At 44.4% G+C, this 26480-nt stretch overlaps 1 protein-coding gene across 3 annotated transcripts in view; it reads left to right on the top strand.

The window, feature by feature from the left end:
- Window positions 1–26480, top strand: part of MOB2 (MOB kinase activator 2) — a 75102-nt gene that overhangs the window by 38065 nt on the left and 10557 nt on the right. The window contains exon 1 of one of the 3 annotated variants that reach the window (XM_085880763.1): window positions 5132–5379. The exons of 1 other annotated variant lie outside the window; for it this stretch is intronic. In XM_085880763.1, coding sequence (XP_085736889.1) covers window positions 5297–5379 — 83 coding nt within the window. In that variant the 5' untranslated portion in view covers window positions 5132–5296. Of the gene's footprint in view, window positions 1–5131; window positions 5380–6458; window positions 6515–26480 lie in introns of those variants that run through there. One more of the 3 variants, XM_085880764.1, reaches the window with a different exon arrangement.

The following is a 26480-nucleotide window of genomic DNA, read 5'->3' as shown; positions in this document are numbered from 1 at the left end:
GGGGTGACGAAAATTGGGCCTGGTCATGAAACGCCTGCGTACATAATTAATTAGTCGGGAGGCTGCCGGGGAAATTCCTGAGAGATATTTATTATGTCCACGTATACTTTAAAATTGTATGAAATGTACACGTCCATTTGGAGGGAGAGGCAGGGGAAGGGGTGGCGTGGGAATCCGGAAGGACTGGGGTGGGAGGAGGGACCCGGCATTCTCAGGGAGCGCCGCCTACCCCTGCCAGTAAATAACAATAATAATAATCATCACAATAATAATAAAATCCCCCATCGACGGTCTTTTTTTAACCTGAAGGCCTCACCCACTCGGGTGACAGGACAGATCGAGTCAGAAGACAAAACACGAAATAAACCCACAGCTTGAGCATCCCAACTCATGCCAAAATGCTCCAAGGTGGACAACTTAAAGGGCTCGTCAGCTTGCTCGGCACCACAAACAGCAGGAACCCAAACTGAGAGAGCTCCAGTAACAGATTGCTGGTAGAGGCAAACAAGGAACTGAGCCGGCGGGGGGGGGGTAGATTCAGAAAACCTGGTTTTCTGGGGGTTTTTTCTGCATGATCAGCTCTATATTTCAGGGAATAGAGAACTGAGCAGATAGAGTCAAGGGTGCAGAGAGAGAGAGAGAGAGAGAGAGAGAGAGAGAGAGAGAGAGAGAGAGAGAGAGAGAGAGAGAGAGAGAGAGAGAGAGAGAGAGAGAGAGAGAGAGAGAGAGAGAGAGAGAGAGAGAGAGAGAGAGAGAGAGAGAGAGAGAGAGAGAAACAGACAGAGAGAGAGACAGAGAGAGAGAGACAGTGACAGAGAGGCAGAGAGAGACAGACAGAGAGAGAAGGACAGACAGAGAGAGCGACAGAGATAGAGAGACAGACAGAGGGAGAGAGGGAGAGACAGACAGACAGACAGACAGACAGACAGAGAGAGAGAGAGCAGTTTCTGCTCTTAGCGATCCTTTTGTCGTTTCTTGCAGGGTAGCGCTATCGGCCACCTGGCGCACGCTGATTAGCCACTCTCAGGGGCACTGCACTTCCTCCTTACATGGGTGTATCTTGTTCTGGAGGCTTCCATCCCATGTGATTTTCTGGCACCATGAGTGAACTCTCACTCTTCGCAGTCTCGGGTCCATGTGGCTGCCATCTATATATTGTTACGAATCTCCCACCCGCCGGCGTGCGGACAGCCGCTTTTAGCCGAATCGCGGCCATACGCCCACCGGACGGACAATTCAGTCGCGACTTTCTGGAACAACGCCGAAAACCAGTCACGGGTGTGCTCCAAGCGCACACCACGGCCTAGTCAATATTCTACCCACGCGTGACAGGGTCAATCGCCGAATTGTCGATATACCTAATTATTTGCGTGGGCAGCCTACCGAAAGACCATACCTCAGCGAAGTCTGCTTGGATACGAACCGCTTAAGCGGTTCGTTCCGTTCTGGGATAACCGAGCAGGGTATTATCGCGAGACCTCGCTGGCCCCGATTCTTCTATCGGCTATCAAAAATCCCACCACCATTCCGAAATGCAATACGGCGTTTCAATGGGGAAAATGACACGACGAACAGGTTCACATTCAAACAAGCACATTTATTATTTCTCACATGTATACAGTCATGCAGGTATGGAATCAATACAAAACACACACATACAATTATACAGCCAAACACAATGCAAAGGAAAGAGCTAATACCGTCTATAATTAATCATGTACAGTCACTTATACAGTTCTACTTGCAGACATGGCACCACAACATTCATTCGAAAGCAAAGAAAAGCCCCAGGACAGACGAGGGGCAGACTGGACCCCTTTGGGGTCTTTATTTGCACGGAGCCATGTAGACCGCAGAGGCTCCGCGAGGCCGCGCAGGCTACCTTCCTCGCTGGGGCGACCCACGATGCTCCTTCCCCACGGCAGCTAGCGTAACCGCGGCTCGGCCGCGGCCTGGTGATTCGGGCCCCGGCCGGCAACGCCTGGGAGGAACGAACGGGTCTTCGCTCTTTTTGAGTTGATGCTCTCTCAAGAACCCATTCGTCCCTCAGCGATGCTCGGTCCGTTCCGAAGCCTGATCACATCAGACCGTTCGGAGCTGGTTGGTAAGTTCTCTCCGGCTCGCACACGAACATGCAACCCCACGCGACGCAGCAGGCTTAGCCGCGCTCCCCATTCGCATCTCCTCCGTTATCCTCAGCTTCTCCAGCTACTGCAGGCTTCAACCTTCAGACTTCAACGCGGCTCATCGACCTCTCCAGACTGACTGCGCTTGGCGTTCCGCTCGCCCTTATATCGGGTCCTTGAGGCGAGATCTGACCTTTGATCACTCACCTCTGACCTCCACTGGCTCCGCCCCTTTCTCTCTTTTGATCCGAATTCTGAGGCGAAGCTTGGAGTGAGTGGACGTGGTAGAAATCACCAACGCTGAAGGGAGAAGGAAACCACCGCGTTTGTTTGCAGCGATGCCGTTTGATGTGGACTCGCCGTGCGTGGCTGGCGCCAAGATGTTGTCGTTTCGGAGATGAAGGTGAGGTGATGTTGTTCGTGTTGTTGGGTATCGGGGGAGATGCAGTTTGGGAGATGGTGAGGAGATGTCGTTGTTGTGAAGGCGGTTGTGGAGAGGGTGGGTGGTGGTCGGCATGGCGGAGAAGGTGGTTGGTGGTTGGCATGGTGGAGAAGGTGGTTGGTGGTTGGTGTGGTGGAGAAGGTAGTTGGTGGGTGGCATTGTGGTGAAGGTGGTTGGTGGTTGGCATGGTGGAGAAGGTGGTTGGTGGTTGGCGTGGTGGTTGGTCTAAAATAACGACAGCAAAAGAAAAACGGCTAACTCAAAGATCACAGCCTGGGTGACACGAATAATACCCATTAGACAATGGTGGGGAAATCTATCTGAACACAGACTTATCAGCATAACTGATCTAAGGACCTATATGGTGCTCTGCAAATTTCCACAGCCGTAACACTATTACTAAAACTCTCATCTTGTATGTATGTATGTGTGTATCTATGTTCCCGAAATACAGCCAAAACGGTACACGATAGCGCAAATTTTTTTAGGGCCACCTTACTCACCATTCTCCTGCGGTGTGCAGTATCAAGTTTCATTCAAATTGGGAAACTAAAAAATTATTAAAGAATCAATTCCCGATTCAGTCAAGTACTCTTCGGGAGTATTTCATCAATGCAAACAACCTCAGCGGTATAGTTTGCTCGGGCTATCTTTTTTTTCTTTTTCTTGAAATGATTTTTTTCATCAACCGCCGTCACAACGGGAACCCAACGGGTTCACGGGTCGTCTAGTTTATTATAAATGGAAAACACGCAATGACAGATTACAAGGGGGGAAACCACAATAAACACCAAGGTTCGGATACGGTTGCATAGACACCAACAGGTTGGCAGGGAAGACGCAAGGGAGCTTCTTGGAGCAACCTTGACACTGCCTCGTTAATTACAGTAATTACACACGCTTACACTAACATGCACCATGAAATAACTAGTGTCATCTATTCCCAATTATCCCAAAGCCATATCTGTAACAATATCAATCATTTGGATGGCATTGTTAATAGTAGAGTTTAAATTTTTTACATATAAAGCTTAGAGGTATACTAGATAACAAAGAGTGGAGTGATCAGATTCAGGAAAGCCAAGATACTCTCAGTGCAGACAGATATCGCAGATCACAGTTGAATATGAGAAATGCAAAGTATCGGTTGTGGGTTGGAATAGAATTAGGGACTCTGTTAAACAAAGGGCAGTTTTAGAGCATGTAACATAGAAGGATGTTGTGGGTGTTGGGTTTCAGCAGTTAGCAGAGTGCGAGGCAGCAACAAAACTTCGAGTTGTGTTTGCTGGGGATTGTTTACAGATTCAAAGAGGTACAGCACTGTTAACATTATACAGGAATTTAGTGAAGCCCTGGGGTACTTGAAGGCAATGGTGTACACATCCAGGGGTACAGGGATGTAGGCACAAATAGTAGGGAGGATGTGATTGGATGTGTTGGTGTTGTGTGCATCTTGTATTGTTCTGCTGGTTATTGAGATGTTTTGATTATTACGTGATAATAGAAGCATCCGCTCCCTAAGGGAGCAGCCCGGGGGGGGGGGGAGGGGGTTATGATTATCCTGATTGAAACGTGCAATTCAAAATACCTCTCGCTGCCGAATTCTAAACACCTGACTGCACTGGAAAATGTGTGGACAGGAAAACTGCACTGTCTTGGGTGGGGACTTGTAATACCCTCTCCCATCTGGAGGCAAAGCCACACTAGACACATTTACATCGAGAATTTGTGTCATTCCCTCCATTCCCACCCAATTATACTGCTTTATTCTCACCCCCCCCCCCCACTCATATTGCTTTAACTTTCGCCCCTCCCCCACCCCCACTGATATTCCTTTAAATTTCACCCCCCCAACTCATATTCCTTTCTTTCTCCCCTCCCCACCCCAGTCATATTCCTCTTCCACTTCACCACTGCATCACCTTTTCCTGACCCAAATGTCTCCCCACAAAGATAAATAATCAATATTTGTCTTTAAAGATCATTGGAAAAATTCCAATTGTAAACCGAAGTTCTGTGCAGTACATATTATATAGTCTCCTCTTGTGTGTCCGTTTCCTTGTCGTCATTATATTTCGTTGTGCTATATATTTATAAAAGCAATAAAAACCATAACAGAAGAAGAGAAAAAAACAACTCAGCTGGACTACAACAAAACTTCATGTGACTCATCAGAGAACGTGTAATACGTGCGAGAATAAAGGTAATGTAGTTTAAAAAAAAGGAGAGGGAGTTGGAGAACACGACAATGTACAAAAATGGCGTGATGGGGACAGGACAAGGAGGCGGGGACTTGGGGAAAGAAAAGCAGAGAGATGGCGAAGAGGCGGGGCATAACGGAGAGGCGGGGCGACAGTGAATAGAAGGGCGGGGCATGACGGAGAGGCGGGGCGACAGTGAATAGAAAGGCGGGGCATAACGGAGAGGCGGGGCGACAGTGAATAGAAGGGCGGGGCATGACGGAGAGGCGGGGCGACAGTGAATAGAAGGGCGGGGCATGACGGAGAGGCGGGGCGACAGTGAATAGAAGGGCGGGGATATAAATGATAGACGACGATGTGGTAAAGAGAGGGGGGGGGTGAGGATAGTTGAATGATGTTTGTGGGCAGAGGAAAGGAATGACGGAGAGGGTTGGCCGGAGTGGACCATCCCCGACTTCGGGAGGAGAAATCGCTGTTACGAGTCTGAAGGTAGGACGGACGTGGAGAGAGAGAGAGAGACGCGGGACATGCTGGAGCGTTCGGGCGCTGAACGCACGCGGAACCGATTGTACATCATGGTGTTGCAGGCAGTGGGACGCGTCCTTCGCTGGTGAGTGGTGGGGCGAGTGGGGACGTTGATTTATGGGCACAGACATGTTACATGTTTTCAAAGTGGGGGGGGGGGTTCTTTGAGACGTTTTCGGGTAGTGGGGATTAGACATGTATATAATGTATATGAGAGACATGGTGTGTGTGTGTCAATCTCCAAGGGTTACCCGTGGAAATGGCCGGGTGTTGTTGTTCCCTCAGCTCATGATGACCTGGATGTCAGGCTTAAATCCCTTGTACCATGGTCCGTTGACCCGGTTATTATCTCCTAATGACCTTGTAAATTGTAATTAATATGTCCAAATATCATCGTGACGCACGAGGTCGTGCACATGCACGATGACCCGTGACCCGCCATTACACGTCGACCTCAAACCACCGGAGATGATGAATGGGTGATACTAATAGATGTCGCACAGGTTGCGTTGACAAAAGGTGAGTGGTTTGGTGGTTATGGTTGTTGTTATGTTTGTTGTGGTGCTATTGTGACTTGTCACTTGATGGTTGTGGTTGTTATAGTGTTTGTTGTGGTGCTATTGTTGCTTGGTGGTTGTGATTGTTGCGGTGTGGTTGCGGTGCTATTGTTGTTTGGTGGTTGTGATTGTTTTGGTGTTACTGTCACTTTGTGGTTGTGATTGTTATAGTGTGATTGTGGTGCTGTTGTTTTGGTGGTTGTGATTGTTGCAGTATGCTGATTCTGTGGTGAAAGACATTTCACAAGTGATGGCACAAGGGATTGCACATCATTGAACACATTGAGTTCCTCCGTAGTTGGTGTACGTCACCATCCATGCGGTATGTCGATCAAAAAAAACAAAAAAACAACGGATGTATGTTTGTGATCAATTTGCCGTGCGGTTGGGGAATGCGGTTTCACTTAATTTCGAAATATGCAAATGGCCAGAGCCGGTGATGAACGTCTGACGTGTACGCAAACGCATTTCACATCGCACTCCAATTTTGGGCGCCGTCACTCCGACTAGTAGCGATTCCACGAGATGAGGGACGGTGTATGACCTTTTCGATGAAGGTGCCATTTAAAGTCTGCAGCACCCGGCAATGGAGTGCCGACGTGCCGAGTGTAAATTCTTGGCGATGGAAACACTCAGGACCAGTCGTTGCCACAGTAGTGCAAGGTTTAGTATCTTGTGCTTTTTGAATTTTTTTCTTCTCGGCACCGCTCGAAGACCCGTGTAGTAATGATTACGATGCGCACAGGTGCTGGTGGTACTGTATTACACTCCGCCATCCTGCCTGTCTCGCTCTCGCCACGATTCGTTCCTGGGCGCTTGCTTGCTCGCTTGTTTAAAGCTTTTTTTCCTTTTGAACAAATTTGTTTGGTGGGAATGACCGGTCCCCCAGTTGCTGGAAACCATTGGTGGAGTGTATAATGGCAATGCAGCAATGAACAACGTTTGCTCTGTTAGTCCATCGAGGGTGTGGTGGTCACAGAGTGGGTTCTTTGGTCTTTTCATGGATTTGTGCTTTGAGACTAGTCAGCATAATTTTAAAAAGATCGTCATATATGGCTAATTGAGGTGTGTGTATGTGTGTATATATAATATTTTGAGAGAGCGTCACTGCCAAAGCAGTTTCTTGGCAAAGGTTATACTGGGTGGTTTGCCATTTCTTTCCCAGTCTTGTTTGTCCGTGCTCTATCTTTTAAGACGCCGAGCGCCAAGCAAGGAAGCAGCACGTACCATGAAAAAAAAGGTATCTGGTATGACTCAGACGGGGTTTGAACCCTAATTCTGGTTACATGTATTCCCAGCACATTAAAAGACAATGGGCAAATCATTACGGTATATGGGATTTGTCATGTTGGGATCATGAGCTGCACTTCAAAGGGAACGCCATGATAGAAACTGTGGTTCATAAAGAAAAGAAAAAAAAAAGGAACGTTGTGTGGGTAGTGTTGTCCTTGACTGTGCCCCCACAACCAGGTTCTGGAGTCTTGCTTTCTGTTGTGTTGTTGTTGGGGAGAATGTTTGTTAATCGTGTGCACAGTTACCAAGGCAGAAGTGCATGATTATCTCCCATCCCTTAGGTATCGCCTCCTCGTAGCCGGTTGATCCGTCTTGCCGTTGGCTGCCCCCACGGTGGCCACCCTTCGGGTCGACTGCTGGATGTCTCTTGACCTAATTCGCTGCTCACGTTACTGGATTCTCGCGTTGCCGTTTGTCCTTTCTTTGCAGGACGTAAAGAATAAATCTATGATCCATTTCTTAAAGACTCCCTCAAGCTGGTTACAACAGGTGGAGGCTTTGACGCACGCACCTGTGCATCTCGGATTAATGAATCGTGCTCATTTATCCAAGAGACCGGAGGCCGTTTGGGATGTGCAATGTGGCGGAAGGCGGTGGGTAGTTGGAGCCGGGGTGAGGGTGGGAGGTCGGTCACGTGGCAGTTGAGGTGGTGGCCCTTGGTGTCTTTTTCATGTAACTTCTCCTTTGCCCTTCGATTAATTTACCCGGAACATAGATATATGTGATTTGTTCCTAAAACAAAGGAAACGCGGTGTTCATTTCAGTGGACTGCTTGTACCTGTGATAAAACAAGCATTTGCTTGTGGAATTTTTTCTTTTTCCATTTGGCACAGCAATAGTTTGTTTTGGGTGTAACACCTTAATGCTATCACGATACTGGGGTATAGCGTACACCATGTACGATGGAAAGAAACATTGCAAATTAGCTTCTAATTAAACGTTTGTTTCTTGCTCCACATTGTGTCATGCAATGGTCTCGTCTTGGTGTAGGTTCTGGTCCTGCTTTGGCAAAAGTTTAAATCTGAAAAGAGACTGCCACTTCGTGAGAAATCCACCAGCTGATGGTTCTTGCGAGGTTTAATGATCTGCAAACTCTTATTACCGTGGAAACTACTTTGGGAGTTTTTTCAGCTGTCACCTAGGCTCTATGTTTGAGAGTACATTTGTGTAGCCGATGCCTGTGGGTTTGAGGGAACTGGCGATGGGCACCTGCTATTAACACGTCATTCTAAACGTTTCAATTCCTGGCCAAACTGTGTGTGTGCGTGCCATTCATTCGGCCCTTTCAGCTGATCCTGGGCTGGTAGGATGACCTCGACACCAATAGATACGCACACTCGCCTCTAAGCTCTCATCGTGTGCCGTCCCTCGGATGGACGTTTAACTGGGCGTCCCATCTGCTGGCATTACTTGGTGGATGATAAAGATCCCACGGTTCTTTCACCAAGAATAGGCGAGCTATCGCCGACACCGTGAACAAATTCCAAATTCCTGCCTAACCAAGAGGGCATTGCATCAGCTGCATAGCCGCACCCTCAGCCGATGATGCCACCCTGCAGCCTTGTGCTGCAGACAAAATAAGAATAAGCCATTCCTGAATCTGCCTTGATCTTCGTACATGTAGGGACTGCTCGGTGATCGCTCTAAAAAGCCTACTTTCCTTCGTGCTGAGAAAGGCCAGTTGTGTTTTCTCTTTGGTTGACGTGCTGACGTACTTTAGCTGCCATCCTGCTTCACGACTATCCCACCGTGACAGTCATACATGCATTTATAAATGAACTTTATCCTCTCAGCCTGAATCACACTTTTATGATGAACTATCATACAATCAGATGGAATGTTCTTTTGAAATAAACTTGAAAATATTCTCCCTGACATGTTAGTTTTTAACATTCTTATATAAATTTTTTATGGAATTCAAAATAAGTGACTATGGAAGGGCTCCAAGCTGGTTAAAACCAAACGGCCCTGATGAGGCAGGAAGACCCCCCCTCCCGCCCCCCATCTCCTCCCACAACCCGTGATCTATGCAGAGTTTGAAATTCGCCGCCGGTTAAAGATGCAACTCAAACATGTACCAGCACATGCTAAAGCAAACAATTCCTTCCTCCGACACTTTGTTTACCCCCCCTCCCCCTTTATACCTATAACTCCTCTGTCATCGTTCCGCATCTGTACGTTCTTGACTTGTTTCCCCAATGTCTGTCTGTTGACTCTTTGCCGATGTTGTTCTGATCTTCAATTGGTCTCAACATCTGTAGTAGAAAACTGATGGACTCTGAGATGCTGCACCTCCCAGTGCACGATTTTCAGTAAGTTTACCATTTACAACTAAAGTGAAGTCGATGACGCATCATCCCCACGCTTCTCATCGAAAGCAAAGTTGAAAGAGGAAAGATTAAAAAGACCAGGAATGATCAAATATCGAATTTTTAGTTAATTTTCTTTTCCGCTTTGACCGCTGTGATCCCAAGTCCCAACCCCCTGGGGCAGGAACCGGGGATCAAATCCTAAAAAAAATCCCCCAACATATTACATATTTCATGCTACTCTCAATATTTATTGCATATACAAAGTTTCATTTAACAATATAATTGTTAAAAGTGCCTGTAATTGTATGTTTTGGTTTTTGACCTTTTGACCGTGACCCGAGGGGCAGGGCCAAAAATGATAACTGCTCTCGCACCTTCTTGAATGTAGCCTGGTGGTGGCTTGGGATCCGAGGGTCCTGAGTTTGAGCCCCTTTGGCCGCTGAATTAACACCAGGGGATTGACTGAGCCTGTCATCTTTCCGAGGTCAGCAAAATGAGCACCAGTATACTGATAATAGGGGCACTGCATAAGCGGCATAGCCGTGCCCCTACCCAATGATTCAACCAGCAGCCAAAAAAGCAGCACACGATGGGAACCTTCTTGAATATGGTGATCATAACTACCAAGTTTGGTGAATTTCTGCACAACAGTTTAGGAGGAGATAGCGTGAGGGACGGACGGATGGATGGATAGACAGACAGACGGAGCCGATTGCAATATCCCTGTTTATTTCAAAAAGCCTGGGGATAACCAGGTCAAAAATATGTCGTCAAGGCCTATTGAGGCATGGCCTGCATTCAGTTATTTTTCTCTGTCTGACTTCACTTTTATTCCTCTTTAACAGCTTCCTCCATAAGGTTTGCAGCCTCCAGGCAGTGTCAATGATGGGATTGACTATGACAAACAATCATGGTGGGTTGGGGGGGGGTGGAGGTGGGGTGGTGGGTGTTCTGCAACAACACTTTTCTTTATAGCCATTTCTCCGATTGACACAATTTTAAACATATGAGCAACTACCCATGGAGTTTTTTTTTCCTTTATTGATAACTATGACACAATAGGTCATGTGGTATGGCAGCCATGAGGAAAAAAGGGAGCACTTTGCGCATATTCTCCGAAACCGCTCCACAGAAAAAAATGAAACCTGGCATATCAAGTACTCCCCATGGGGAATAAGTCTTGATCATGTCGTCGTCGGTGAAGTGGTATTCCAGCCGTAATTGGATGTCGAAATCCTTATCCGATCAACACAAATTATTGAGGGTTATCTACGGATAAATTGGTCAAGATAATTAAATTGAGGTCTTCATCGGTCTTGTGGTTTGGCAGCCATATTGGATTGAAAATAAAAGCCTTTTAAAATCTTCCTCTCCAGAGCGGCTTGCTACATCAATGTGAATCTTTGTAGACATGATCGACTGGCTTTGGGGAATGTAGGATGTCAATTTAAGCATCATCGGTCACATGGTCTGACGGTCGTATATATTTTTTTTTGAAGAATGAACCTTTAAATATAATCTTCTCCAGAACGGCTTGATAGCTCGATGCAAAAATTCATACCAATGATCCACCGGCTTTGGGGATACAAGGGTGATCACAAAAACATCATCGGTCACATGGTCTGGCAGCCATATTGGAATGACCGAAAACTTAGAAAAACAAGTGAAATCCTTCAATACAGCGCGTCTGGTGAAGCAAATGAGTATACTAATGTTAAAATAAGCAATTTATGCTTTTTCAGTTGAAAAACAATTAAAAAACTTACTTAATATTTGAAATGTAAAAATCTTGTTATTATTGTGATAAGCACCTTTATATAAAACAAAAGGAATTAAATCGTTCGATACAGCGTGGCAGGAGGCCGCAAAAGAATGATAGCATAAGAAGAACTTTGCTTTCGGCGATCGGCGCGAAATGCGATGGTGGGCGGAAGTGACGTCTTTCGTTCGTTCGTACATGAGAGGGGCGCGTTTCTTCGTTTTTATTTTTTCCGTTAAGCAATAAATTAAATGGTTTTCACATATATAACACATTAGTTTCACAAATTTCCATTGAAATACTCGGATATTTCCGTCAATTGTCGCCATTTCTGTCGAGGTTACGCACTGCATCTACCGGACAGCCGTCATTGGCTGTCTTGAGGCACGCGAGGGGGGGGGACAGGGGACACTGGAGACGTGGTAGATGACGCCGGGGACATTTCAAACTCGGTGCAATTGTATGCAGTGCATGCTCTGTAAAAAAAAAAAAAAAATCCTTCTCTAACCATTTCATTGATCAATATGACCACCAATAAAAACCCCATGTTGAAGATGTCCTCAACCATTTCTCAGACATGCAGTTACTGATCTTGTTCAAACTTGGCACACAGATAATGAATGATTGCTAAAATATGCACGTCATTTTGTTTCGAGATCAGATTCAAGGTGGCCAACTGGCGGCCATTTTGTTACTTAAACGTGTCCCAAACTATTTCTCGGACATGCATGGTCTGATTTCGTTCAAACTTGGCACAAGCACAGTACATGATGGCATACACATGCATTTCACTTTATTTTGTGATCTGATTAAAGATGGCCGACTGGTAGACTGGCGGCCATTTTAGTTGTGCATAAATATGGGCCAGCCCTTTGTTTAAAAAATAAATAAGTGAATAAATAAATGTCAAGGCTCTTATGAGAGCAAACGCAGAACGTACAACAAGGGGATCAGGAGATATGAGGGGTGGGAGAGGGAAGGACAAAACAGTGGGGAACAGAGACATGAAGAGATCTGTGGAAGGGAGAAGGATGGGGCAGGGTACATGGGGTAAACAAGATGGACACCACAGGGACTTTCAGGAAGGAAAGCAGGGAAATTGAAGGAGGTGGGTTTGGGATGGATTAATGGGGGTAGAAAAGATCATGGTTTTGGATGGGGGAAGATGAGAGGTGGTGGTGAACAACTGTTTTGAAGACCTGGAGGGAAGAGTGGGGTTGAAGAGTGTGTGAGTTTGTTCAAAATGTGGGAAGAAAGAGGAATGAGAGAGTGGAGGTGAGCCGTGATTCTTGATTTTGGTAGTTTTACCAGAAGGGGTTTGCTGGCTGACCTTGCGGTGAGAGTCAGAGACCCAAAGACTCAGCCTTTGCCTTATCATGGGAAACACTAATGATCCTAAATGCCTTGTTTTCACAGCGTGAAGCCGAGAAAGGTGAGAGTTGGGAGCACCAGCCCAGAGGTGAGAGGAGTACTCCATCAGGCTGCTGATGAAAGCTTTGTTTGTGGTCAGGAGCTTAGGTTTGCCAAGGAATGACTTTACACAACGGAGGATGCTGAGTCGGCGAATGGCTTTGGAGGCCAGGTTAGAAATGTGGCTTTCCCAGCAAAGAACATTGCATAGTAAGACCCAGAAGCTTGAACGAAAGGACTTCTTCAAGAGGATTGTTGAGAAAGTAGGGGGTGGGGGGAGGTTTTCAGATAGTTCTTTCGGAGAGACATTGTGAGAGTGAGATTTGTCAGGATTGAAAGACATGTTCCACGTGTTAGTAGACCAGTTTGTGATTTTATCCAGATCTGCAGTGAGCGAAGAAGCTGCTGCTTTTCTGATCTGATGGATGACAGATGGTGTGGTAGAGGGGGGAGTCATCAGCAGAGATAAAGAGGATCTTCCAGAGAGTCGGAGAGATCATTGATGAAAACCAGAAAAAGAGCAGGGCCCATAAAACTGTCTTGAGGAACTCCAGCCTGGACGGTTAGAGGGGATGAGAGAACTCCATTTAGGGCCACACATTGGCTACCCTTGTATACCATTGGAAGAGAGTTTGGTGAGCAGGGCAGGGTGCTAGACCGTATCAAAAGCACGTGGTGTGTTGAAGGAGATGGCTCTGATTTCATGCCTGGCATCGAGGACCTCCATCCATTGTTGGGAGAGCAGAAGCAGCATATCCAGGGTAGAGTGGACCTGGTCTGAATCCAAATTGATGATCGGAAATCGAGCCATTGGAGAAGAGGAAGGATTTAATGTCTGAAGCGATGATGGATTCCATAACCTTGCTGATGATTGGGAGAAGGTTGATTGGTCTGTAGTTGCAGGGATCTGTTTTTGCACAATTTTTTAATGCAGAACAGTAATGTTAGCTCATTTCCAAGCAGATGGCAGAAGACCTTGAACAAATGAGAGGGTGAGTAGAACAGAGAGAGGGTGAGCAAGAGCAGCAGATTAGGTTTTAGGACACATGGGCTGATGCTGTCTGGACCGGTTGCAGAATCTGAGTTGAGGTTTGACATCAAACTCTCCACCATGTCAGGAGAAAAGGACACAGAGTCCAGGGACAGTTGGGTGAGACGGGGTAAGGTGCGATGGGTAAGATAAGAAAGCGATGGATTTGGGACACAAGATTTAAAAGCAAACACGGAATTTCGGCATTCAGCCTTTTCACATGCAGTGTCGGCTGTGCGGCCATTTGAGGTAAGGGAGGGGATTGAGGGAGAACATACACCAGAAACATTTGATTAGACGCCACCAGGATTTGGAGGAGGTTAGAGAAGTTTGAGAATTCAGGCTTGAGATTAGAACGATGTTGTTTTCTGGCCCTCCTGAGGGTAGATACACACTTGTTCTGAGCTTGATGGAAGGAACTGAGATTGCCTTCAGTTGAATGCCAGCCGTTATTCAGCTCCATACAGCAAAATTATAAAACCTTGGGGGCTGTGACATTTCATGTCTTTTTTTTTTTTTTGCTGATCATTTTTAATGCATCATTGTTATTGTTCTCATTGTCATCATGGACGTCATTAGAGGCAAGAGTGATGGTGGTAGATTAAAGAACATGGCAAATCCTCTTTATTCCTCGATATCATTACCTTCGCGTGTAATTATCAAAAAAAAAGTTGAAAAATTTAATCTTTACCAAAAGCCACCCGACCTTCGCTGCAAATATTTTCTCTGATTGTTTTGTTGCCATGGAAATGTAACATCCCAACCTCAAACATCCCCCTTGCTTGCTGGGGTCTGGAAATTTAATCCGTTTGAAGATATCCAATGATTTTTATATCCCTGCAGCACACCCGACAATCGCTTTTGAAAGATCTGTTTGAGGAATCCATGGGTCCAGATACTTGGTGTATCATTTACTTGGAAAAGCTATCATCACAGAGTCGAGATGTTTAGTATAAGGTTAATTCAGGCAGCAATGTTTACACCTGAAAGGCTGTCGAGAAGGAAATTAATCGAATTACTCTGTCAAAGCTATATAGCCTTTACAAGGATGACAAGGACACTATGCACAGGGAGGAGGCCATTCGGCCCATCATGCCTGCGCCACACCAATACCGGATTTAATAAATCTGTCAATACCTCTTCCCTTTGTGTGCAGCCTTTTGGTTGCTTCACGTACCCATTTCACCGACCTCGGAAGGATGATCGGCTGAGTCAACCCCCTAGTGTTAATTCAGCAGCCAACGGGACTTGAATTCAGGACCCGAGGATCCCAAGCCACCACCCTTACCCGCAAAGTTAACACCAGGTTTGGCATTTATGAATGCAATCGTCTAAATTTGTATTGACTTTAATAACACACTTGTGAATTGTTTTTAAACTAGCTTCCTTTTTATTTAATTTAATAACACTTGTTTGTCAAAAAAAAATTTTTTTTTCAATGGATTATCTTTTTGATTAACCTTTTTTTACCCCACGCACATGAAGCGAAAAGTGGGGTTAAGCAATTGGTTAATTCCTGTCTGTCCTTTGTTCCATCCATCCATCCATAAACGTCAGGTTGTGATCGAAGAACAAAGTCTTGATTAAATTGAATGTTCTGTTTTGAACACAAATCGGAAATCGAACCTGTAGTTTAACGGTAGTTTGGCTCAATTTGTACCGGTCGCACGTGCACACAGAGGAGTGAGGTAATTGTTTTACTCTGACTGCCAGACAGGCAATCAAAATTGAACATGATTCCAAACGGGAAACTTACTGTTTGTGAGGACATCATAAAGGACACAAACAACAGGCACGGATAACTAATGTAACGTGGTGTAATAGCCACTGCGTCAATAGTGGTAAACTTCCAGGATTAATATTTTATACGCCCTTTACAATCCTTATATTATTTCAATTGAATTATGTACTTGAACACTGCATGGGGTAATGTGTTCTTTGAACTCTCTAGTTTTGTTGTTGTTTTTGTCTTTGCTCCAGCTTCCTCTTAAGGTGACTTCACAACCACTTTGTCCGACTTCAAATTCAAAAAGACAACACATTTTCAGGCCTGGAATATGAAAGCTTTTCTTGTAATTTTCATTATTATTTACATGCCTGGGTATGTTATGACTCAACCTCAACCAATCTGGCCTGGCAAGCACTGAACTGAGTGATGTTGGTAAAGCCACATTATGCAAGCGACATTCATGTCGCAACTTCTCGTGCGGCTCTTCGTCCAAATTGATGCACAGCTGCTTGTTAATGCAAAAATATTTTGCAACATATCAAACAACTGTTTGGAGTTGTGTGAATCTGTAATCGTCAGAAAGGAGAGCCATCGAGTAGACAACGCAAAAACACAAATGTATTGAGAGAAAAGACAAAGGTTCAAAATCCAAAAACAATGCACTGACTCTGACTACTACTTTAATGGCCCCAATTACTCCCACCTTCTTGTGGGGCTGGCCGGGGAACATTTTTGGCCCAAGTCTTTAACGAACCGACTGGCTCGGTCTGACGTTTGAGTAACTGAAGGTGGTTTGGGGTGGAATTTGTAATTCGTTTAGCATTCCGTTGATGACTCTCGTACTCTTCACAAAAGACACCGTGGGATCTTTCACGACCAGTCCTGACAGATGGGTCCTCTGGTTTGACATCCATCCGACGGACGGCGCACACATGATAGCCTTGCCCGGCTTGCAAAAAAACAAACAAACAAACAAACAGGATGACGGTTAAGATTCGAACGCCCGCTAGATATCTCCAAGGTAAGTGCACATATCTCTTAAGCTTCGCATAGTTAGGGACAATCCCATCGTTTCTGATCCTCAGCATTTGAAATTTATTTTTGACAAAAACCTCAAGTTGGTTGAGCTTTTGTGTTCCCTTCTCTGTGATCGTCATCGTCAAGACAATTTTGTGGCTTTGCAATATGATGTGCATCCAGCGATGACAGAGTTGTCTTTTTCCTTCTTCCTCAGCTTTATTTATTTATTTGTTTTTCTTGTCGTGAACACAAAGAATATGTCAGTTTAGGTTAAACCACGACCATGAGAGGAAGCGGTCTTTGATGTCAAGTTCTGGTTGATCAAACGGGTAATTTTCCCAACAGGCTTTCAGGGGGTGAATGCAGTTATAACTGGATTGGAGCCCAACACCTTCAGTTACATGGCCAGAAATTTGTTGTTCGATTTGATTCCAAAATGTGGAAGGAGAAACACGATTCCCTTTTGTGTCTAGTGGCATGCTTTGCTTGACTGTGTTTCAGGTGACGTGCTGTCGCCGGCACACCCGGTTGCCAATTGACACAGCTGGCTTATTGCCTTGCTGACGTCGGTCCAGCTTCTTGGCAAAGAAAAGATTGATCATCATGCATCACAGCTCTCCAGGAGAGTAGTACTCATTTAAAGTCCCCCTTTAGGGTATTGTTTTGAGTTTGCGCAGCCAGCCAAAGGTATATTGTGCTGAGGCGATGATGTAGAAATGAGGACTCGGTGGTTTGGGCAGCTGGAGTTAGCGTTCGCCTGTAACTTGTTTTGTCGTGGATCTAAATTTGATTTAATCGATTTTGCCTTTCTTTTTTTAACTCCACCATATTCATTGGAGAAACCTTATTTGCCAAGTTATCCACAAAATGGTTCCAACTTTGTTTTCAAGACGACTATTCTGTTCCATAAAAAAAACTTGCTGTCCATATATTCCTTCACCCTCACGTTGACATTCCTGCCATATTTATCGCTGATGAGGAGCAGGTGTCTGGCTTTTGTGAGCAAAGAGTTGTAAGGATGGTGTACAGTATGGGATTCGAAGGATGATTGAGGTTTGAGATTCTTTCAATGAACCTACTTTGTACAAACGGTGGGAAGACCGCCATGTTGTATGTCATATTGCTTCGATGAAGATGCACCAATATTACGTGAAAGACCATCCGAGTCCTCGATGGTGAAATGGCAGGTGCAGATGGAATGTTTTTTTTCCTTTTGTTTGTAGTTGCCGAGAGGCAGCAGGGTGTGCATTCACAGACCACAGCTTAGGATCCCTGGACTACAAACATTCCAAAGCGCAATGTAGAAGACAATGGTATCCTTGCTTAAAAACGTGGATGTTCACGATATAAAGTTCCATTGAGTCTCTTGCGTACCCCGTTTTGCGCTACCCCTTTTCCTTCTGATTTTAGTTGACCATTTGCTCTGTTGTTTTCATGGTTGATAATAAATCCCTTGAAGATCGACGAAACTCCCTCTTGAACTTGAAAGTGACAGCTCACCATCAATTCTAGCGTGTCCAAATATGTTTGCACACTTGCTCTTTGGGATATCTTCCAACCCCTCCGAACCCTTCCACTAAATATCAGTGGAAATAGCAATGCTCTCCTCCAATGTCATGCTTGAGGGTCAGCAGTCATTTAAAGGAGATCAGGTAGACCTTGAGATAGGTGATGTTTTACCATTATAGATCTCTGCAATAGTCAAACAAATCCAAAGCTTCTACAAAATTATCATTCTGTCCATCTGGCTGGTCATCTGTCATGGCATACATTCCTGTTCCAACTGTCTTTCTGATTTTCCCCCCTCCCCCCGCCACCCCCCAATTGCCTTATACATGTCCTTCACAAGGTTAAGGAGATGGCACTCACTGTGTTTTTGAGGATAATTTCCAAGTTGAAACCAGAGACTGGTGCATTAAGGACATTTTAACTCCAGTAAAACTTAATGCTTCCATGTGAATTTGTTTTTGTAAAAAAAAAAAAACTTCTTAAGAGATCTTGTTCAAGGCTCACGTAGAATGAGGGCCCAACCTCGCGTCTCCAAGCATGCAGGTTTCTGGACAAGTCTGCAGTATGTTTAAGGAACTTGCAGCCATTAGTTATCTCTCAAATACCCTGGATCATCTAAGGTAATACTGTGCCAGTGAGAATTTGTGGAATGATCCAGACAGAGCATAGACACCATGTCTGGGGTGGGAATGAACTCTTCTACCCCCAACATCAGAAAATAAACCACACTTCCATTTCATAAAGAAAGAAAGATGAACGAATATCAAACGTCAAAATTCCTTGCACGAGATCCATCTGGGAATTATTGAGCCTTCACATGGCATGGCCAGGAAAGGTCATTTCTCTGAACATGGTGTTGTGGTCCATGGAAACCGAGCCAGATCTCAGAGGGATCTGATCAGTGACACACTGTAGGTATGCTGATTTGAAAGAAGTAGAACCATGTTTTGACCTTTGAGAAGCAGTAAGGTGGGGGTAAATCAAGGTGAGGACTTGTGTAAAATTGATGTGGCACTTGTGAAAATCAGTCCCTGCAAATCAAGGCAGGTTGTTTTTCAAAGTCGAACAGGTAAGCCCTTGATAAAAGTTTCAATGCGACCGACGTTGGCGGTGTGCGTGTCCGTGTTCCCACACATACTTGTTGTCGATAAAGATCTTTCAGACATTGTTGCAACGCTCGAGTGAACCGCAAGTTATCAGTGTTGCCTTCACCGTCCTAAAACGACTCGCTATTTCTTTACGGTTCAGCGTCGATGTGTTTTTTAAAGAAACATCAAGTGGCCGTTTCTCTCTGGACAACAAATAGCTTCCTTTCAAGCCACAATGCAAGATTGCAACCATTATATAATTATTTTAAAGGGGTAATACAGAGGCCTACGCGTTGGACAAAGGAAAATTGTGGATTCAGTATGACGAAAAGCCTTTGTCATCTTGGCTGCAGTGCAAGGAAGAAACGAGGAGCCATGTCGTGCTGAATGAAAGGAGGGAGTAGTGGAATTCAGGGTGGTTAAGTAGCCGTCGTTCCTGGCTAGCAAGTAAAATTCTTTTTATTTTAATTTTTTTTGGGGGGGGGGGAATTGGTTTCTCTTGCAAGTAGATAGACCATCTGCCACCCTCGTGGTTCAAAAGCAAAGTGTACACTCAGCAGGCAAAGCTGGTTCCTTGCCCAGAGGCCACAGCTCGGGGGACTGTGCTTTCATATTTGTCATTTACATAAATCAAATGCAAATGCGTAAAGGTCGTGCAATTTTGTGAGGACGTTTCAACATTTTTTTTCTCCCACTCTTAATGTGATATTCAAGGTGTGTTGCTCTCGTGTTCAATCACAGGTGTGTAGACCAATGTGTGCCAGTATGAGGATGAGTTGTTTTTGGTGGTTTTAAAGATTCTCCATGCGGTTTTCCCAAAATATAGGCTGGCCATCTGTGCATGAATTGATGGAGTTGGTTTGGTAATATGCCACTGATCTTTAACCAATTTGTACGTGCCAGCGATTACACGATGGCACTTCTTGTCAAACTTTTTCTTGGTTTGTTTACATGAGGAAACTAATGGTGTAGGACTATAATGTCTGTAACTTATTAATCTGATTTTCAAATCCAGACTTTGCATTCTCTCTGAGCTCCAATCAACTTTGTAAAACGAGTCGTCCGTCGTTTGCTTTGGCGGTCATTTTCAGGAAATTACCCTTTTGCACAAGTCGACATGATATGCAAATTTCGATCTTCCTTTTGAAATAGTGTGTGTGTGTGTGTGTGTGTGTGTCGAAAAAAAAACCATGATGCGCAAAGTTAAGACCTGACTGGTAAAACTGGATTTGGGCAACCAACTCAGAAATGTATCAACTTTTTTTCCCTTAAACTCTTAAAAATGAAAAACAATTTAAATTGTACTTACTGATGATGATTATCGAGAGCGTTGGAGGTTATTGAGATGACTTCAACGTCCTTGGCTTATGGTCGTGAAGGTTATCCAACTTTGTGAAGGAGGTAGTTGGTGATCTTTGTCCGTTTTGCCTTGTTCTGTATGTCCTTATAGACCTCCGTATAAGGTGCAATGACAGCGTCTATCTCGCGCTTGGATTTCAAACACCTCTCCATGAAGAGGAGCGAAAACCCCTCACGATATGTTCTTCAATCGGCTTCATCCCAAGTGTTCTCTTTCATGTTCCTCAACTTTATCTTATTATCTCTTCCTCGCTTCAAAACAAATAAATTGTATATTTTCGCTCAAATATTCATGAACTCGTTCTGCCTCCAATTTCCTTCCTTGGCTCATTTTCTTTATTTCTTCCGTTCTCATTCCCTCCCAATTGAATTCGTTTTCTTCTTACTTTAAAAGCTCTTAATAACATTTTATAATGTTTAATTTGCCTTGTTTCACAAAAACCATATGTGTTGTTCTTCATAGCTATTTACTGTCACAAACAGCCCACAATGTAATTGAAAGACGAGCGAAAACTAAATCGTGCAATATCACACAATAACAAACTAAATCGCGCAATATCACATGATTACAGTGCGTGTGGCTTGATATCGAAAGAGTAATTGAGTGCGATGGAGGGCAGCGTGGGGCTGAGGTGAGATGGAGATGCAGGGTTGTGTAGTATTCCTCCGTGCCAGACCGCGATCGAGCGAGGTACCCCTGCCGCGGTCGAGCGAGGGACCCCTGCCGCGGTCGGCACATTTTTACCACTAATTTAACCGCGATGTGGAAATTCGCGTTTGGGGTGGACATGCTGTAACTCAAAGCCAACATGACATGAAAGCCTTTGGAGCTTTGCTTCTGCTCATGGAGGGACACGCGACCGAAGCTCATGGCACCTCACGTGATCTTGCATAGGGAGATTGCTCGTGGGTGATTCTTGGTTTTGTGACAGTACGATTAGAGAAGTGTCTGTGGCTTTTATCATAAGTATTGCACGTTTACATCTCCAGTCGGACCTCTGTCTCAGCTATCCTGGTCATAAACAAACATTCAGAACATGTTTCAGTCAATGCATATTTCCCTCTACGGTATTCATAATCTACGTTGCTGGAAACCCAAATGTTAAACCGCTCTCTCCCGGAAAGTTGAAGACGAACACAATCCCCTACGTTAGAAAACCGTTTAAATATGGACAAGATTGCCAAAAGTAATTTTTATCAAGAACCTCAAAAGAAACGACGACATGATTATTCCCTGCATTTTTGCATCACCCTGGTGGCAAAATGCACCGCCCAGGAACACCACCAAGGACGAGTAATGGAGATACAGCTCGGTGAGGTTTCCTTGGACCCCTCCCCCCTCCCCTTTCGAACTGTCAGGTTTTAAGGGGTGGGGGGGGGGTTATCCAATGAACATGGCATTCATTGTCATGTCTGGAATTGAACCCAGATCAGACGTAGAATCACTATCTCTCAAGCAGCCTATTACACAATCATTAGTAATCTAAATTCAGTCAACATATCAAAAAGGAAAGATGCTAACTTAACATGATTACTCCAATTGGCTCTGTTAACGACGTGCGACACACGACGTCAGAACAGCTACAAGAATATCACAATCGCTGTTTGCTTCAACTTCGGTTTTACAAGTTCTAAATCCACCCCTCGACGTTTGTCTTTGACTTGGAATCATGAACTCGGTCTCTTAGCATTACCTAGCAACCCACTGGAATGTAAACAATAGTTTTACATCATAACTTTTGACCTATTTACATGAATGATTACTATCGCTGTAAACTTTTAAAGAGAGCTCATTCTGATCACTCATTCTTGATTTATTTGATTTATTTAGCTACTTACGAAATGCAGCCACAACCCACTTCAAATGTACATAAAGCTTGTATTTATTATGTCTGTAATGGGGCACACGACACACACACACACGACACACACACACACACACACGAAAGTATTCACACCCTTTTTTTTTTTCTTCACATTTTGTTGTTGCAGCTGCATTTAAAATGGATCAAATTTAAATTGTTTGTCACCAATCTATACAAAATACCCCATTAATGACAAAGTGAAAACATGTTTTTCGAAACTTCTACAAATTAATTAAAAATGAAAAGCTGAAATGTTTTGCATCAATAAGTATCAACTCCTTTTGCTATGACACTCCAAATTGAGTTCAGGTACATCCAATTTCCTTTGATCATCCTGAAGATGTCTCTACAACTTGATCAGAGTCCACCTGTGGCCAATTCAATTGATTGGACATGATTTATAAAGAAACACACCTTTCTATACGAGGTCCTACAGTTGACTGTGCATGTCAGAGCAGAAACTCCACTATGAAGTCCAAGGAACTGTCTGTAGAACTCCAAGATAGAATTGTGAGGAGGCAAAGAAATGAGGAATGGTATAAAACAATTTCTAGAGTGTTGAAAGTTCCCAAGAGAACAGTGAGCTCCATCATTAGGAAATTGAAAGAATATGGAACTACACAGACTCTTCCTAAAGCTGGCTGTCTGACCAAACCAAGCAACTGGGGAAGAAGTACTTTGGTCAGGGAGGTGACCAAGAACTCAATCACCACTCTGACAGAACTACAGAGTTCCTTGGATGAGATGGGAGAACCTGCTGGAAGGACAACAATCTCTGCAGCACTTCACAAATCCAAGTGTTACGATAGAGTGGTTATATGGAAGCCATTCCTGAGGCAAAGGCACATGACAGCATGCCTGGAGTTTGCAAAAAGGTATTTGGAAGACTGGGAAAATGAGGGAAAAGATTATGTGGTCTTATGAGATGAAAATTGAACTCTTTGACCTGAATGCAAAGCGCTATGTCTGGCGGAAACCGAGAACAGTTCATCAGCCATCTAACACCGTCCAAACCGTGAAGCATGATTGTGTCAGCATCATGCAATGGGGATTCTTTTCAGTGGCAGGAACTGGGAGATGTGTAAGGATAGAGGAAACAATGAGTGGAGCCAAATACAAGTAAACCCTTGAGGAGAACCTGCTTCAGAGTGCAAAAGACCTCAGACTGAGCGAAGATTTACGTTCCAATAGGACAATGACCCCAAACACACAGCCAAAGCAACACTGGAATGACTTTAGAACAAGAACATGAAAGTCCTTGAGTGGCCCAGCCAAAGTCCAGACTTTAATCCCATTGAGAATCTGTGGAAAGACTTGAAGATTGCTGTTCGCCATCATTCCCCATCCAACTTGACAGAACTTGAGCAAATCTGCAAAGAAGAATGGGGGAAAATCCCCAAATCCAGATGTACAAAGCTGATTCAGACATACCCAAGAAGACTTGAAGCTGTAATCACTGCCAAAGGCACTTCCACAAAGTATTGATTCTGTGTGTGTGTGTGTGTGTGTGTGTGTGTGTGTGTGTGTGTGTGTGTGTGTGTGTGTGTGTGTGTGTGTGTGTGTGTGTGTGTGTGTGTATGTGTGTGTGTGTTTTAACCCCCACTATAAAAGGAGCTCTGCGTGCGAGTTTCACCTCTTGGTTGGACAGTTCACCTGACTCCACTCACAATTTCTATACAATGGCCACCAATTTAGGAACCCTTTTGAATGACCCTTTATGACCCTTTATAATTCTTTTTTCTCAAGGAGTGCTTTTATTGCAGAGGTTGGGCAGGATTGCTATTATTCCCGACCATTTTGTCAGATAGTGAGTTTAACAGGCGACCATGACTAGTTTCTGTGAAGTCGGTAACGGCACGATAGGGGAGCAGAAAACATTACATATCCCGCTGTTTTGAGGTGGGAATGCCCGTTTACTCTCACCTTCCTCCCACTCATAAAAGCAAAGATGTGATGACTTTGGAAGAGGGAAGAGGGGGTTGAGGAATTTTGGTGGAGGGGGGGGGCATGGGTGGTTTGAATGCTTGAGTGTGGGGAGAGGATCGATGCCTCAGGGTTGGGGGTGGAGGAAGAAAAATGATGGAACAGAGTTGGGATGGGGAAGCTGAGACCTTTGTGTTGAGGCGTGTGTGTCTGTGTGTCTTTCACTGGAGGGGGGAAGAGGGGGTGGTGATGCAATCACACTGTGGTTAATGTGCTACTACTTATTATTTTGCCTTTTTGTGGATTTTGTTGCAGACATTCTCTAATTATGCCCGGTGTTGGCTTAATGGTTCAGGTAGTGGGCTTAGGATCCTAAAGATCCTGAGTTCAAATCCCGCTCGGCCATTGAATTTATACCAGGTGGGGTTGACTCAGCCTGTCATCCTTCTGAGGTCGGCAAAATGAGCACCAGCTTGCTGGGATGATTGAACCATTCGAGTATCCTGTGTCGAAATGGCAACCCTTCCAGGATTGTGTCCATTAGCCCAGGAGACTGTTTCGGCAGTACCGACGCTCTGTACAGGGTACGGTCCGGATGGATGGATGGATGGATGGATGGATGGATTCTCTAATTCATCCCATTTAATGTAGTCAGTTTGGCTGTAATTGGCACCTGCTGGTTCGGTTTGCCAATGTGCCAGCTCGTGACACTGTTTATTGTAGCTTGGTTATTTTTGTGAGTTCTTTGTTTCAGCAAATGGTGTTTTGAGTAATAAAAGCTGTCGTCGTAAATGATGGCAAGGCGACTACGAAGGGTGGCTTTGTGAATTTTGTGTTGACATTTTACGATAAGAAAACAAACTCTTTTTTTTTTTGTTAAATGTTGAATTTCTTGATCTCGGTGTGTGGTGTTTATTTTTATATTCCCGACATATATATATATATATATATATATATATATATATATATATATATATATATATATATATCGGAGCGTATTATTAATTTCTGTAATAACTGGAGATCAAGTGCCTATAGCTTGTATACACACCCGTGGTATGACACTTTGGTCGTTTTGGAAAAGCAAAGTTTTTTTTTGGTCTTCATGAACAGCCGACCGTGGCCAAAACTTATCCACAATGACTCGTCATCAGTTTGCGATTAATTGCTGCAGATACCTTTGAAAACATCCACAAAGCTCCTTTTGAGCTATTGTTCATTTCTTTACAACTCTGCTTTGGTTCGATGAGAGAAATGTTGTTTCACTTATAGAAGGACAAAAGATAAAATATTGGAATATTTAAAGCAAAAGATTGATCATCACAATATCCCACGTTATGCCACTTTGAGCTTTTACAGCGATAGTAATCATTTGAGAAGAGATGGGCCGGGTGAAATTGTCCACAGAAAATGAATAACAGTTTATAAAATGTCGATGTGACTCCCCAAATACCTCACAGGTCTGGGGACATACAAGACGATGCAAAGTTTTGTGTGTTATTGCACTCTTATCCAAGTGGTTATGTTCTTATCCAACCACCTGAGTTTGGACTTTGTCACTTATCGCATCCCTCTGATCCCTTGTGATCAGTGGAAATTTGCTGCAACAACTTCCACCAGTATCGATACTGTAAAAGGTTCCATGTGTGTGTCCATCCAATATTCCATTGCACCCATTGGTTGGACACCTTGCATGAATCCACCCACAATTTCAACTTTGAAAAATCGTACAGCCACCATGTTGGTGCTTACTGCGAAACGAAGCCAAAGGCATTGTCGGAGCTGTCGTATTCACAATTCGCCATGCTCTCCCTATAAGTTTTCCCTTCAGTGTAAAATAAGCAAAGCAACGGTTAAAAATGAGTTTGAGCTGATAGGCGTCGCAGGCCTTGCGAAGATATAGGGTTCAGTGATCGAGGCAGCAGTCTGTTGTCCATACACCGCCCAAATACCTAGATGTGGAATTCTCTCAAGCAAGGGTTTTTTTTTGTGGAATACATAGTCGAGGCTCATGGAAGATCGAATACAGTGGATAGATCAGGATGCAAAACGCGCATGCATGGGTTGAACAAAATGGATACAGAAGGAAACTGAAAAATTGGAAGGAGGGGGGATTAGGATTGGATATGATCTGAGATGGTGGTGAACAGCTGTCTTGAAGACCTGCAGAGAAGAATGAGATTGAAGAGAATGTGGAAGTTGGTTCCACAGGCAGGAAAAAAAGAGGAATGAATGAGTGGAGGTGAGCAGTGGTCCTCGATTTCGGTCGGGTCACCAGAAAGGGGTTGACGGTGGACCGGGCGAACCCTGCAGAAACCTGGGGCGGGGACAA

Source organism: Eptatretus burgeri, chromosome 5 (genome assembly GCF_056783735.1).
Source record: "Eptatretus burgeri isolate ZD-2024b chromosome 5, Ebu_testis_v1, whole genome shotgun sequence".
Lineage (NCBI taxonomy): Eukaryota > Metazoa > Chordata > Myxini > Myxiniformes > Myxinidae > Eptatretus > Eptatretus burgeri.
The sequence above is the reverse complement of the archived record's forward strand: the minus strand, read 5'-3'. Positions and strand labels throughout refer to the sequence as shown.